General features: G+C 48.1%; 1 protein-coding gene across 3 annotated transcripts in view; it reads left to right on the top strand.

The window, feature by feature from the left end:
- Nucleotides 1-39: 39 nt before the first annotated feature.
- Bckdha (branched chain keto acid dehydrogenase E1 subunit alpha) overlaps nt 40-15,374 on the top strand; it is a 32,031-nt gene continuing 16,696 nt past the window's right edge. For 2 of the 3 annotated variants that reach the window (XM_008855009.3, XM_029557126.1), the window contains exon 1: nt 40-197. In XM_008855009.3, the coding sequence (XP_008853231.1) occupies nt 90-197 (108 nt within the window). In that variant the 5' untranslated portion in view covers nt 40-89. Of the gene's footprint in view, nt 198-9,015; nt 9,120-15,374 lie in introns of all 3 variants that reach the window. The other variant, XM_008855010.3, reaches the window with a different exon arrangement.

Raw genomic sequence — 15,374 nt, forward strand, 5'->3', positions numbered from 1 at the left:
CGCAGGGTTGTGCTGCCATTTGAATGAGGCAGCTGAAGGGGCAGCCCGACGTCCGGCTGGGGAGAGCAGAGGAGGGAGAGCCAGCCAAAATGGCGGCTGCGATGTCTATGGCCAAGGTCTGGAGGCCGAGCCGCGTCCTGGGCCAGGCTGGCTTCCTGCTGCTGCGGCGGTCTGGGGCTCGGAACTTGGCTAGATATGTGAGTACCTGGGACCCACGGTGCTCCCCTGGGGAGAACTAGGGATGTAAAGGGTACTTTTATTATTTTTTTTTGCAGGGAGTGAAGGGAAAAGGACTGGGAGACCCCTTCGAGAGGAATTCAAGACTCCCACGTCCTTAGAGGAAAAGCAAGGCAGCTTCCTGTAGGTCCTGAGGAAGGGAGAAAAGTTGGGGGACAAGGGGGAAGTTGCCTTCGTTGCCTCGCATCTCACAGGAGAGGACCCTGGGGAGCGGGGACCCCTGAGAACGGGGAGACCTTGCCCTACAGGGGTTGCAGAATGACAGTACAAGGGAGAATGTCTTCTAGGCAGAGCCCCCTTGGAAGGGGAGAAAGGACTGGTCATGCTTTCACAGAGTACTATGGAACTCGCAGTGTAGACCAGGTTGGCCTTGAACTCACAGAGATTCGCCTACCTCTGCCTCCTGAGTGCTGGGATAAAAGGCGTGTACCATCACACCCGGCCCTAAATTCTAATTGTAAATGAATTGAGTAAGAAACTTTTTTTAATCTAGTGGCCCCTGATTAAAAGTCAAGCCAGGAACTTTATGTATTGGGAATATTGTTTGCAGGAGGCCTCAGTATGTATTTATGAATTCATGAAGGGAGCAAAGGAGTTCGAGAAGTCCAGATGGGACCCTCTGCTCCACATTCTGTTTTTGATTGATTGATTGATTGATTGATTAATTGATTTAATGTGTATGGGTGTTTGCCGGCCCCATGTGCATGCAGGAGTTTTCGGAGGCTGGAAGAGGTCCTTGTATACCCAGAAACTGGAGTTACAGGTGGTTGTAAGCTGCCATGTGGGTGCTGGGAACCAAGCCCAGGTCCTCTGCAAGAGCACTAATCACTCTTAACTCCTGAATCATCTCTCCAGCTCCTATTTGTTTTATGACAGGGACTGATTCAGTAGTCCAGGCTAGCCTTTAACTCGGGACCCCACTTGGGAGGTGGAGGCAGGAGGATCAGGAATTTGAGGCTAGTTTGGGCTACATGATCTCCTGTTTAAAAAAAAAAAAAACTACACCAAAATTCTAGCTGATAGCTTCTGGTTAGAGGATTAGAATAGAAGAGCTTTGAAGTAAAATTCCAGATAAAACAGATCTTGTGAAGTCGTTGAGTTCGGGAGCTGCACACTTGAGTTCAGGTCTCTGCCCTGGCACTTTCCTGTGTGTAGCCTTGGGCAAGGAACTGCTCCTTGCACTTCTTTGGACTTAATTTCCTTCCCTGTACTGTGCTGAGTGGACATGTCATACATTGTGGAAATACAGGAATTGATGTGAACTGGCTCAGCATGCTAGGGCAGTGGGAATGTTGGCTACTGTTAGTGATGGTGGAGGGAAGGGGCAGAGACCTGAGATTGGGAAAGGACTTGGCCTATGTTGGGGCTGGACTGCCATGCCCTGGGGAAGATGTCTGATCCTCTCTCCAGGACTTAGGGCAGGGAAGGTGGAATCTGTAAATAGAAGCTCTTAGTCAGAGGAGACAGGAATGAACAGGGGAACAGGATGGGCTAGGACAAGGTGTAGGTACTAGGAAGGTTGCCAGTGGAAGTAGTTTGCAGAAGGCGGTGGGGACAGGACAGTCTCCTGCTTGCTGACAGTTCTCTTTGGCTTTTTTTTTTTTTTTAAGCTTTCAAATCCTTGACTGCTGATTTCAGTTCTAGGAACTCATTGGCGGTAAGGAGGCATGAGGTGCCCTAGGGAAAGGTCATTGTGGCGGATTAAATCTGTAATTCTCCTTCTTATATCCTCCCTCCCTACCATCCCTATCTCCAGTGTTGATTATGTAGCTAAGGATGACCTTGAACTTTGGATCCTTCCTACCTCCACCTTCCCAGTGCTGAGATCACAGGCATGCACCACCATGCCTGATTTTATGTGATGCTGGGGATTGAACCCAGTGCTTACTAGGCAAGCACTCTGCCATGTGAACCGTATTCCCAGTCTCTCCTCCCTCTCCCGCTTTCTGTCCCTCCTTCCTCCTTCCCTCCCTCCTCCCTCCCTCCCTCCCTTCCTTCCGTGTGTGTGAGTGAGTGTTAGGCCTGCATGTATGTAGGTGTACCTGTGTTGTACAATGTCCACAGAGGTCAGAAGAAGGCATCAGATCCCCTGAAACTGGAGTTACCAATGACTGTTAGCCACCTTGTGGATGCTGGGATTTGAACCCAGGTCTTCTGCAGTAACAGCATAGCCATCTTGCCAGCGTCTTTCCTTCCTTTTAATTAATTAATTTATTATTTATTTATTTGTCTTTATGAGACAGGGTCTCCCTGTAGTCCCAGGTGGCCTGGAAATCACTATGTAGACCAGGCTGACCTCAAACTCACAGAGATCTGCCTGCCTCTGCCTCCCCAGTGCTTGATTAAAGGTGTGCACCACCACGCCTTGCTCTTTCTTCCTTTTAAAAAAGCAATTATTGATCAAAAAGACCAAAAAAAAAAAAAAAGCAATTATTGAGCCAGGTGTGGTGGCCCATGCCTTTAGTCCCAGCATTTGGGAGGCAGAGGCAGGCAGATCTCGCTGTACTCTCTGTGCTTTTACAGGCTCTTGTCACCGTGCCTGGCTTTTTTATTTTATGTGTATGAGTGTTTTGCCTGCATGTGTGTAAGTGCACCCCATTTTGCAATGCCCATGAAGGTCAGGAGAGGATGTTAAATCTCCTGGAACTGGAGTTATGGATGGTTGTTAGCTGCCATGTGGGTGCTGGGAATTGGACCTGGGTCCTCTAGGAGAGCAGCCAGTGCTCTTAACCGCTGAGCTATCTCTCTAGCCCCTCATTTTCTTAAGCACAGTGTCCCCTCTACTTTTTTTTTCTTCAACTTGTTCTCAGTTTTTCTCCCACTTGTTCTCACTTTTTGTTTGCTTTTTGAGATCAGGTTTTTCTTTGTAGCCCAGGCTGGTCTCAAATTTACTATGTAACCCAGGCTATCCTTCAACTCATGGTCCTCTTGCCTTAGCCCCTCCTGCTTCAGCCTCTGGAGTGCTCAGACTGCAGGCATGTGCTGCCATGTTCAACCTTTGCCTTTCTGAGTGGAGGGAAGTGGTACTGGTGGTAGCCAAAGAGGGTTTTAAACCAAGGTGATAGTGTAATGTAAATTTTTAAAAATTTATTATTTTTATTTTTATGTGTATATGTGTATAAATGTACCTGTATCATGCAATGCCATGCCTGTGGAGGTTAGAAGCAAGCATTAAATTCCCCTGAAACTGGAGTTATGGACGGTTGTTAGCTACCATGTGGGTGCTAGAAATCGAGCCTGGCTCCTCTGCAAGAGCAGCCAGTGCTCTTAACTGCTGAGCCATCTCTCCAGCCCTTATCATTTTAACCCAGTTAGTGCTGCCCATATGTGAATGGGCATGGGTGTTGTGGGGTGCATCACCAGAGAAGACCACTCAGACAAAGTTTTGCCGAATGAAAGTCCTTACTAGCCAGAGCTACTACACAAGGGTGATGGGAACCCAAGTGTGTAGCCCTGAGCCATCTCTAGGGTAGGCTTTTATACAGAGAAACCGTAACCAGGGGTGAAAAGTTTTAAGTTCCCAAGTTTACAGGTGGAGAGCCCCCTTAACAATTTCTATTCTATTAAGTAATAGTTACTTAAAAAAATAATTTGTTGATAATTTCATACATGCGTATAAGGTGTTTTGATCAAATCCATGCCCACTCCCTCCCCTCCAACTCCTCCCATATCTCCCCATCACTTTTTTTCTGATAACTTCATGTACTTTTTCTTCTTTCATTTATTATTTTTTTAATGGGGCTTTTGGATACTCTAACATTCCCTCCCTCTGAAGAGGTAACCCTAAAATCTTTTAAGGATTAGATTAAAGCTCCCAAATATTTTTGACATTTTTGGCCTTTGGAATGGAGTATGTTACTAAGAGTCCCTAGGACATTGTGAGTTTTAGCCAAGAAACTGGCTACTTTTCTTTGGGGTCTTTTTACCCTAACTGCCTAGCCAATTCCTACCTCCTATTCTTATCACACTATCCTCTGAAGAGGTTACGGGAATCAGGATGCAGACCACTCTGGCTTCTTCCATGCTGAACAGGGACGCAGGGTGAACAATTACTATTTTGCAGAAGCAAGCCAAGGATAACCTACAGAAGGCATAAATCTGCAGTTAGCAGGTGAACTGTAGGACGCTCTGACCTGTTCCCAAGACAACCAGGGTCCAGCTGAAATGTGTTCCCATACCCTGGGCCAACTGCCTGATAGTTTCAGAGACTAGAGTCAGCCTAAACTTTAACATGGTGGTAGCTATGGTCAAGAAGGTGCCCTATTACATGGGGTCATCCACTGGGGCATGGGGAACTTTCCAGCGGTCACACTCCCGAAGAAAAGTGACTTCGTCTCACCCACCAGCCATCACCTGGTAATAGCTCCTCAGCTGCAGTGGAGCCTTGGGAGCCCCTCCGTGGTCCCTGCTGGAACTTTTAACTGACTTGATCTCGAGCAGCTCTTGTGTAGGTACCCACAGCTGCTGTGAGTCCATGTGTGCCACAGCCATGTCAGATCCAAGGAACATCACTTCACCGCACTCCTCCCCATTCTCTGGCTCTTCCATTCTTCCTGCCCCTTCTTCTCTGATGTTCCCTGAGCTTTTGAGGTCAGGGAACTGGTGTAGGTGTTTGTCTAAGGCTGACCAATCCCAGTCCTTCTTTTCAGCACCTCTGTAGTAAGTAGCTTTTCTTCCAAGGTCAGGAGCAGCACAAGTCTATGTGTATAAACAAGTATTTAGAAGGCAGTTTGACAACATGACCATTTAGCAAAACAATATAACAGGTTCTCCCAGGGCCCGTGACTTCCCTAGCCATGAGTTTTGACCATGTTTTCAGTACCTGGCATGAATTCCCTCCAGTGGAACAGGCCTCAAATCCAGTCATGAGAGTGATTGGTTAACCCCATAAACAGTCTTGCCACTATTGTACCAGTGGATACATCTTGCTTGGCAGGTTGTATTGTCACATGCAGAGTCTAGGCTAGATGAGACCCTTGATGTCTTTTACCTCCCAGCTGCCTGCATGGAATCTTCCAGCACTGTGAAAGAACCTTATATATTGTTGGTGGGGGTATAAACTAGTGTAGCCACTCTGGAAATCAGCCTGCAGTTTTCTCAAAAAATTAGAAAGTAGACAGGCATGGTGGCACACGCCTTTAATCCCAGCACTTTAATCCCAGGCAGAGGCAGGCAGATCTCTGTGAGTTCAAGGCCAGCCTGGTCTACATAGTTCCAGGACAGCTGGGGCTACAGGGAAACCCTGTCTCAAAAAGACCAGAAAATAAAAAAAAAGAACTAGAAATAGATGTACCTTATGACCCAGCTATGCCACTACTAGGACTATACACCCAGGGACTTTATATCTAATGACAGAGGTACATGGACACATGTTCATTGCTGCTCTGTACACTATAGCTGGGAAATGGGACCAATCAAGATGTCCATCAGCTGATGAATGGATAATAAAAGCGTGGTATATATACATAATGGAATATTACTTAGCTGTAAAGAAAAATGAAATAATGGAGTTTGCTGGTAAATGAATGACACTAAAAAAAAAAATTATACCGAGGCAGGTAACCCAGAGCCAAAAGACAAACACTGCACGCTCTCATGTGAGAGTCGTAGCTTCAAATATTCTTTAAAAATTTTAAATTAATTAATTCATTTTTGAGACAGGGTCTCTCTGTAGCCCCAGCTGTCCTGGAACTCACTATGCAGACCAGGCTGGCCTTGAACTCACAGAGATCCGCCTGCCTCTGCCTCCCGAGTGCTGGGACTAAAGGCGTGCACCACCACGCCTGGCCCTAAAAATTTATTTTTATGTTATGTGCATGAGTAAACACATGTATGCAGGTACAGCAGCATGTGCATACAATGCCTGTGGAGGTCAGGAGAGGGAGTTGAATCCCCTGGAACTGGAGTTACAGATGATTGTTAACCTCCATGTGGGTGTTGGGAACCAGACCGTGGTCCTCTACAAAAGTAACTGGTGCTCCTAACTGCTGAGCTATCTCTCCAGCCCCTCAATTCCTTTTTTTTTTTTTTTTGGTCTTTTTGAGTCAGGGTTTCCCTGTAGCCCAGCTGGCCTGGAACTCGCTATGTAGACCAGGATGGTCTCAATTTCACAGAGAGCCACCTGCATCTGCCTTCTAATTGCTGGGATTAAAGGCATGCACCACCACACCTGGCTTCAAATTTTTTAAAAAACACATTATTTTCATTTTATGTATATGAGTGTATTGCCTGCATGTATGTAAGTGTACCCGTGTAACGTAATGCCCGTGCAGGTCCAAAGAGAGTGTCAGATTCCCTGGTACTGGAGTTAAGGACAGTTGTTAGCTGCCACGTGGGTGCTGAGAACTAAACTCGAGTCCTCTGCAAGGTCAGCCAGTGCTCCTGACTGCAGAGCCATCTCTCCAGCCCCGCAGATCTTTGCTTTTGGCCTTAACAAGGATGCGAGTGGAAGCTAGGGAAGTAGGAATGGGCCATGGTGGGCAGGCACATTGAAGGTGTGGGGAGCAGAATAGAGGTGCAGTGAAAGTAGAGCAGGAAATACTGGGGGCAGAAGGTTTCAGGCAGCTAGTAGAGTGGTGGTTTGGGAAGCAAGGAGCCGGGAAGCTTGAAGTGTGCAAGAAGAAGCTACTTTGGAACCTTTGATCTTGCAAACCAAGTAAAGAGATAGGGGAGGGGATCTTAGAACATACATGATATGAAAGAGCAAGGGAGAGCTAAAGGGTTAAGTGAAGACGGGGACAGGGTTGGAGAAAGGAGAGGAAGGAAGTGGGTTAACCAAAACTAAGACACTTGATGAACTAGTTTGTAAGCTCTTTAAAATACAATTTTTTGGGCAGGGCTGGTGGTGTACCCCTTTAATCCCAACAGTCAGGAGGCAGAGGCAGGCAGATCTCTGTTTGAGGCCAGCCTGGTCTACACAGTGAGTTCCAGGCCAGCTGGGGCTACAGGGAGACCCTGTCTCAAAAAACTCCACTTTCTTCTTCTTTTTTTTTTAAAAGGAGTTTAGGGGTTGGAGAGATGGCCTAGTGGTTAAGAGGACTAGGTGCTCTTGAAAAGATCTGGGTTTGGTTCCCAGCACCTACTTGGCAGCTAACCATTTCTAACGCCAGTTCTAGGGTATCTGACACCCTTTTCTGGCCTCCAGGGGCATTACACATGGGTGCACTGTAAAACACTCATACATATAAAAAAATCAATCAAAAAATAAAGTTTAAACAGAAGTACCCCATGAACAGTGCTGCTCCCAGGAGACATGGATAAATTAGATGAAAATCTCACTGCGAGGCCTGGATTACCTCCCTATGAGTTATTGGTCAGAGAGGCCTGAGAAGCACCACAAAACAGTATAGGTTATTACCAGTGCTCTTGATTGCCCCCCATAACTAGATGGTAAGACCCTGTTGCTGAAGACATCATGTACTTTGGTTGCAGGAGACGGAGAAGTCAGTCTTGTCTTCTTTTGAGACATGGTTTCACTCTAGTCAGGCTGGTCTAGAACTCAGCTATGCAGCCCAGGCTAGCCTGGAACGGGTGGCTCCTCCTGCCTCAGCCTTAGAAGTGTTGGATTGTAGGCCAGAGCTGCCGTCCCCAGCTGGAAGGTGCAGTCTTCCAGGTGGAGGTGAAGGGCTGGAGTCTTGGGAGCAGGTTGGGGAGGTTGGGTGACTGGGCAGGTAGGGCAGGAAGAGAGCCAGGGCTCTCTGTTTCTTCGTCTTTTGCCCTCCTGCCTCTGCCCTCTCCATCTGTGCTGAACACCCTGCTGCCCTGGAGCTGTTTGGTGACTCTCCGCCCTTTCTCCCCCTGCTGTCATAGCAGCAGATGTCTTTACTGCCCAGGGAGCAGTGGAGGAAGGAAATCCACCTTGTCAGGGAGTCATGAGTCAGCTGTACAGCTACTACCCCAGGGCCAGGCCTTGGAGTTGTCTCACCTCTCACCCTCACTTGTGGGGCGAGCACAGTTTCTTCTGTGCTGGAATAAGGTGCAGTGAGAGCCAGGTCTCTGCTCTTCATCACTAAAGTTATGGCTCCAGCTCAGCGGTTCTGGGCTCCAGTGCTCTGAGCAGTATCTGCAAGTGGTACGTACAAGTGGGTACTGTGGGCTGAATGGAGATGGCTGTCACTGATCTCCCTGCTGGTCACTGATCTCCCTGATTAGAGGAATCTGTTTCCCTGCATTTGTGTCCAACCCTTGGCCTAGGGATGGAATGTAGCCAAGGATAATTCTGAATGGTGCCCAATACAACATTATAAAGTTACTTAAACTTAGATTTATATTTTTTGTAACTCTATGGTGAGGTTCCCAAGTGTGACCTTTATAGATGACAACATTGTGTTAAAATGTTAAAAGGTTAGATACCCCTGCAAGTATTGACTGATGGCTTAAGAAATCCGGCTTGTTTTTCTTGTATCATGAAAGTCTTTGTGGCTTATAATTCAATGTAATATTCCTTATTTAATGACAGCCACATGGCGAGAATCCTACTACAAGCGGGAGAACTGAGGCTCAGAGTACAAGGTCTGAACATGGAGCCCTGGACTCCAAAGCCGAACTTCCTTCTCAGCTTCCAGGAGAAGGGAGGAAGCTTAGGTTCTAGTCCTGCAACAGCACACACTTAGCCCAGGCCCAGCCTGTGCTACCAGCTTCTGCCTGCCTCTTCCAACTATTGGACTGGGTGGAAATTTGGGAAAAGCTGATGACCTCAGGCCCCAACATGTCCTTTTCCATCTGCATTTTAGTTCTGTTGACCACCTTTTTTTTTTTTTTTTTTTTTTTTTCGGACAGCTATCGTACTCTGTAGACCCGGCTATCTTCCAACCCACTGTATAGACCACACTGACTTTAACAGATCTCCAACTGCCTTTGCCTCCAGAATGCTGACATCAAAGGTGTGCACCACCATGCCAGGCGTGAACTTCTTTATGTTTTAAAAAATATTTTGTTATTTCTATGTGTTCGAGTGCTTTACCTGTATGTATGTGAGTGCACCTAATGTTGTGCAATACCTACAGAAGAGGGTGTCAGATGCCCTGGAACTGGAGTTAGTTATAGTTATGTGTTCGAGTGCTTTACCTGTATGTATGTGAGTGCACCTAATGTTCAATACCTACAGAAGAGGGTGTCAGATGCCCTGGAACTGGAGTTAGTTATAGACATGTTAGCCGCCATGTGGGTGCTGGGAACTAAACCCAGGTCCTGCAAGAATAGCCCGTACTTTTAACCTTTGAGCCATCTCTCCAGCCTCTGGCCTTGAACTTCTTATTCTCCTACCTCTGTCTCCAGACTGGTGGGATTATAAGTGCATTCCACCATTGCTAGCTTTTTGTTTGTTTGTTTGTTTTTGAGACAGAGTCTCTGTGTAGCCTCAGCTGGGTCTAGAACTCACTGTGCAGACCAGGCTGGCCTTAATCTCACAGAGATATACCTGCCTCCACCTCCCAAGTGCTGGGATTAAAGACATATGCCATGACACTTGTCTCTTTTTGGGATACAGGGTCTCACTGTGAAGCTCTGGTTGGCCTAGAACTCTACGTAGACCAGGCTGGCCTCGAACTCATAGAGACCCGCTTCACTTGCCCCCTGAGTGCTAGGATTAAAGGTGTAAAGGTGTGTGCCACTCCTGGCTTTTGTTTTGTTTAGTATTCATAGCTGGGATGGAGCTGTGGACCTTGTGGGTGCTAGACCAGTGCTCTGCCACTGAGCTCCTCCCCTAGCCCTCATTTACAGATCTTGAAAGGATTTATTTGTGGTTCTAGGATTGAGCAAGACTTCATTCTGTGAAACAGTGAGTGTTCTCATCAAAACCAAGCAGAGGAGTTTGGTTTTCTAGACAGCCAAAGGCTGAAGAAGGCCAATGGAAGGGACACAGAGCAGGTTGGTCTGCTCACAGTGGCTTTCCCTGTAAGGTGGTGACAGTAGCAGATGACAAAACAGCTGGTGGTTCACATGGGGCCCTTCACGTTCCTTGTTTTGATAAGGATTAAGGCAGAGGGAACTTTTGATGCTGATATATAAGGAATGACAGCTAACCTTCCTCAAAGTAGCTTTCTGGACTCACACTCTAGGTTTATGTATTGAAAACCAGAGTAATACTTTCCTTGGAGGGTGCTGGTGAGGATTAAAGGGGGGTACTTTATTTTGTTTAGGTTTTAAAACAGGGTCTCATGTACTCCAGGCTGGCCTCAAACTCTGTGTAGCAGAGGATGGCCTTGAACTCCTGATACTTCTGCCTCTACTTCCTGAGTGCTGGAATGATAGGCATGTGTTACACGCCCAGTTGATGTGCTGGAGATCAAACCCCAGCCTTGTGTATGCTAAGCAAGCAGCCTACCAACTGAGCCATATCCTCTGCACAAGAGAGTAGTTCTTTTATGTATGTATTATACCAATATACATAATATGCATATTTTATGTGCATGAGTGTATTGCCCGCATCTAAGTGCAGCCATGTCGTGTCATGCATTGCCAGGTCAGAAGAGGGTGTCAAATCCCCTGGAACTGGAGTCACAGACATGGGTTAGGTGCTGGGAATTGAACCCAGGTCCTCTGAAAGAGCAGCCAGTGCTCTTGACCACTCAGCCCTCTCTCCAGCCCCCAAGAGAGTAGTTCTTAAGGAACACTTACTACATGTTCCCAACACTGAGTAAGTCAGGACTTGAGAAATGGCAGCCACCGCTTTTCTCCAGGGGCAGTCACCGGCTTGATGTTGACTGATTCAGTGAAGGAGTGAAGTGCCCTCTCGGGCTTTGCAGCTACAGCACCTGGGAAGCCTAGAGTTGTGCAAGCCTCTGGGTCCCTGAGGCCTGGAAAGCCCTATTGCTTTCAATGCCTCTCCTGGGCAGCTGCCTTAGAAGGGGAGAGGCTCTCTCTGCTGAGGTTGGCCCAGGGCCAAGACTTAGAGGGCGTGGATAGGCTGGGTTGTCCTCCAGAAGAAAATTTAGAGTTAGCTAGCCCACCCATGAAGATGTATATGATCTGAACACCACCTTCTTCCAGCCTCCCTGGGCACTAGTGGTCCAGCAGCCCCTGCAGATGCCAACATTATCACTTGTGAACTGTGTGACCTTGGACAAGCTGCTTAGCTCCTGTGAACCTCAGGTACCACCTCTGTTTGTTGGAGGTACCTTGTTAGGGGGCTCTGGAGTTCAGTGAGCACAGAAAGTGCTTCATGTGGCACCTGGGTCCGTAATTAACTAAAAAAAAAATGATTTGTTTTTATGTGTGTGTGTGTGTTTACGTGTGTGTATGCCCACGAAGGCCAGAGTTAGATCCCCTGGAGCTGGAGTCACAGGCAGTTGTGAGCCTCCTGATGTGGGTGCTGGGAACCAAACTTCTGTCTTCTAGAAGTGCAGCAAGTGCTTTTAAGTGCTGAGCTGCCTCTATCCCCACAGCTGGTTCTTATTAATTGACCTGCACCAACGCCTGGTCTCTGGTGTCTCAGAATTCGAGAGTGTGAGACCAGAGCCTTTTGTTGGTTGGTTGTTTGGTTTGGTTTTGTTTTATTTTTAGATCCTCCTGCCTGGGCTCCTGAGTGCTGGGATTCCATGCCTATGCCACCACACCGGGCTTTGGAGTCTGTTGTTTCTCAGGCCCAAAGTGTTCCTTGCCTTTGCCTTCCTGCCCCAGCAACCTTGCTCAGCTCCCCTCTCCCAGGGAACTTTGCTGCTACTCCATCTTTCAGTGACTGGTGCAGAGGATTGCCAAAGTGCCTTTACCCTCTACAGCTTGTAAAGCAAGTGTTCTTCCCTTTATGAGGGTACAGGTTCACAGCAAAGGGCTCCCATCCAGTGCCATGTGGCTGGACAGGGACAGAACCAGGATTCCAAGCCAGACAGGTTAGTTCCAGCCATCATGCCACCCCATCCCTCTCAGCATCTGCCATGTGCCCTCCCGCCCAGCCCCCCATCCTAGCTCTCATCCAGATCTACCTTGGAGCAGATATTCAGTATCTGCATGCTTGACCAGAACAGTTATCAAACATACCTGTTAGTGTCAGGCATGGTGGCACACACCTGTAATCCCAGCAGTTGGGAGGCAAAGGCAGGTGGATCTTTGTGAGTTTGAGGCCAGCCTGGTCTACATAGTGAGTTCCAGGCCAGCTGGGGCTACAGGGAGACCCTGTCAAAAAGACAAAAAAAATACCCAAAACAACAGCAAAAAAACCATATCTGTTAGTAGCTCGTTAATGTGTCAGGCCCTTGGATGAATCATGTGCACATGTTAACTCCTATCATCCTCATGATAGCCCATGAGAGTGTGCACAGGAAGAAGAAACAGGCTCAGGGAGTTTCAGTGATGCGGTGGACTGCTTGTGCCTGTGCTGTTAGCTGTGGTGCCTTAGGGAATGACTCTTTGGGATCTGCCCCAGACCTGCTAGGAGGCCCAGGCCACCCAGCCCAGACCACCCAGCAGGGATCTGGTCTCCTATGGCTTCAAGACTTTGTGTAAATCTGTGTAGCTTATGCCATTCTAAGTCATTGGCTGGCTACCAGGTCAACCCCTACCCCCTCAAACCAAAGGGAAAATGGGTGTGGTCATATTCCTTTTCTGTAGGCATTTTACCACTCACCCTGTAATGGGCTTGTCCTCAGGACTGGACCTTAGCAGAGCTCACTGAATCAGCATGGTGACTTCCTGAAGTTGGAGAGCATGCGCTGGGCCTACTTCAATGTGTGAGGCACACCTGGGCATCCTGATGGCAGCTGTCCATCCTTGAAAGGCTCGACCTGCTTCCATACCCTAGCTCATTCTCAGCTAGCAGGCTCTGCCCTCCTGACTCCCATCACCCCTAGCTCACCCCAGACACCAGCTTCCTGTTACCTCCCCTGTGTCTCTGAAGTCCATGCTAGGGCTGCAGTCCGAGATTAACAGCCAATTTAAGGTGCACCCAGCCTTTCTCCTTGTCTTCCAAAGGTGCTTATTTCTGTTTTCCCTCTTTCTCTCCTAGGGTTTGTGGTTTTTTGGTGGGTTGATTTGGTTTTTGAGAACAGGTCTCACTCTGCAGGTCTGGCTTTGAGCTCCTTATTCTCGTCCTTCAGCCTCCTAAGTGAGATTTTAGGCACTGTCATCTCACCTGCCTTTTTTTTTTTTTTTTTTTTAAAGACAGTTTTGTGTATTCCAGGCTAGTCTGAAACTTACTGTGTAGCCAAGGATGACCTGGAACTTCTGATTCTCCAGTCTCTTCCTCTAGAGTTCTGAGTTATAGGCAGGTGGATCTTTGTGAGTTTGAGGCCAGCCTGGTCTACATAGTGAGTTCAAGGACAGCTCCCAGGGCTATAGAGAGACCCTGTCTCAAAAAGACAAAACAAAAAAGACCATACCTGTTAGTAGCTTGTCACGTGTCAGGCCCTTGAATGAGTCATGTGCACAAGTCAACTCCTGTCATCCTCATGATAGCCATGTCTAGGTGATGTGGTGCTGAGGATTGAATCCAGGGCTTTGTACGTACCAGGCAGACACCGCCAGCTGAGCTATATCCCAGCCCTGGTTTTGTTTTCAAATTAAACATTTTTGTTGTTGTTGAGCCAGTATCTTCCCATGTGGTACAGGTTGGCCTTGAACTCATGATTCTCCTGCCTCAACCTTGAGAGTACTCAGATTCTAGGTATGCACTATCACATCTGCCTGTCTTTGTTTCAGAGATAAGATCTTGCTGTCTAGCTCAGGCTGGCCTCAAAGTTGCAATCTTTCTTCCTCAGTCTCTCAAGCACTGGGACCACCACGCCTGCTCTTCTACCACTTTGTTTTAATTGCAAGTGCTTTTTGAGACAGGGTTTCCCTGTAGACCCAGTTGGCCAGGAACTCATTATGCAGTCCAGGCTGGCGTCTGCCTCCTGAGTTCTGGGATTAAAGGTGAGCCATCACACCTGGCTTCTTCTACTGCCTTTTAAGCACCAATATGCCCAGGCCTGCACTGACCCACCTGTGTACATTACACTTGGAACTTTGCACACAGCTCTCTGGAGCTGGTGATTGTGGAAAGCCACATGGTGAGCTCAGAATTGGAGCTCAGGTCAGTCTGACTCCAGAGCCACTGAACCCAACCACTCATTCATCCGTTTGTTGGGTAATTTCCTGTCATATACTTGTTGTGTTAGGCAACTTGGACACCTCCCCTGCTTTGTGGCATGTGTGGGAGACAGATATGAAACAAACCTTCCAGATACCAAGATCCTGGTGTGCCTGCTGCTCAGTGCAGGGAGCACGTTTCTGTGAGAGGCTTGGTGCTTCCTCCTTGCTCAAAGAAGGCACGACTGCCCTAGTGGTACCAGGTCTCAACCTGCCCTCCCTTGGGGAGTATAATTTCCTCACAGCCACAACTGCAGATAATCATGTGCATGTAACTCACTGGCCCACTGGAACCTCAGCACCTTGTCCGCTGCAATTAAAAGGAGGGAGGGGACACATGTGAGATCCCGCTTGTGGGGAACCAGCTCTTCAGCTCCCCTGGAAGTGAGCCACAGCTGCTGACTGAGGACGCCTGGCAGCCATGGGGAGAAAACGACGCAGATGTGTGGGAACTGGGCGGGCTGTGGCAGTTGGGTTTCAGGGTTCTGGGGGGTCTGAATCACAGCCCTGCCAAGCCTAGAAGTCTACTTGTGAGGTGTGTTTTTAGATCGTGGCCTGGTGCTGGCTATTTCACCTACCTATGCCTGTTTCCTCACCTCTACTGACCATGGCAAGCCATCTTGCTTCACAGATGCCCTGAGGAGGCAAAGCACAGCCTGGCACATAGCTAATTAGCCACCTCCTGCTGAGCATTTAGGCTCCTTCTGACCTTCCCAGCCATGCTGACTGTATAGCCTCCCAGGGTTTTGTTACCTGCTGCCTGGCAAAGTCAAGGAATGGAGAGGCAAATGACCGAGAAAGGAGGTTTGCTTAGCCACAAGCCAGCGTCCCTGGAAGATGGCTTAGTTCCAGGGACTGTCTTCCCCCTTGCACTCTAGGAGAGTTTCTCTGGGAAGATAAAATGGGAAGGTATGTGGGTCCCAGGCACTCAGTTGTCCAGTGTGTTGAGAACGTGGGCTGTGTGTCTTCTCGGAGGTGGGGAAGTTGCAATCCAGTGAGTCTAAAGACACAGTTGTCAAAGCTGCTGTGTTAGTTAAAGGGGCCTGGGTCCGGTTTTTGTTGTGGTCAGCTTTTCC

The sequence above is a fragment of the Nannospalax galili genome, unplaced genomic scaffold (assembly GCF_000622305.1).
Source record: "Nannospalax galili isolate Female #2095 unplaced genomic scaffold, S.galili_v1.0 scaffold1687, whole genome shotgun sequence".
In the NCBI taxonomy this organism is placed as follows: domain Eukaryota; kingdom Metazoa; phylum Chordata; class Mammalia; order Rodentia; family Spalacidae; genus Nannospalax; species Nannospalax galili.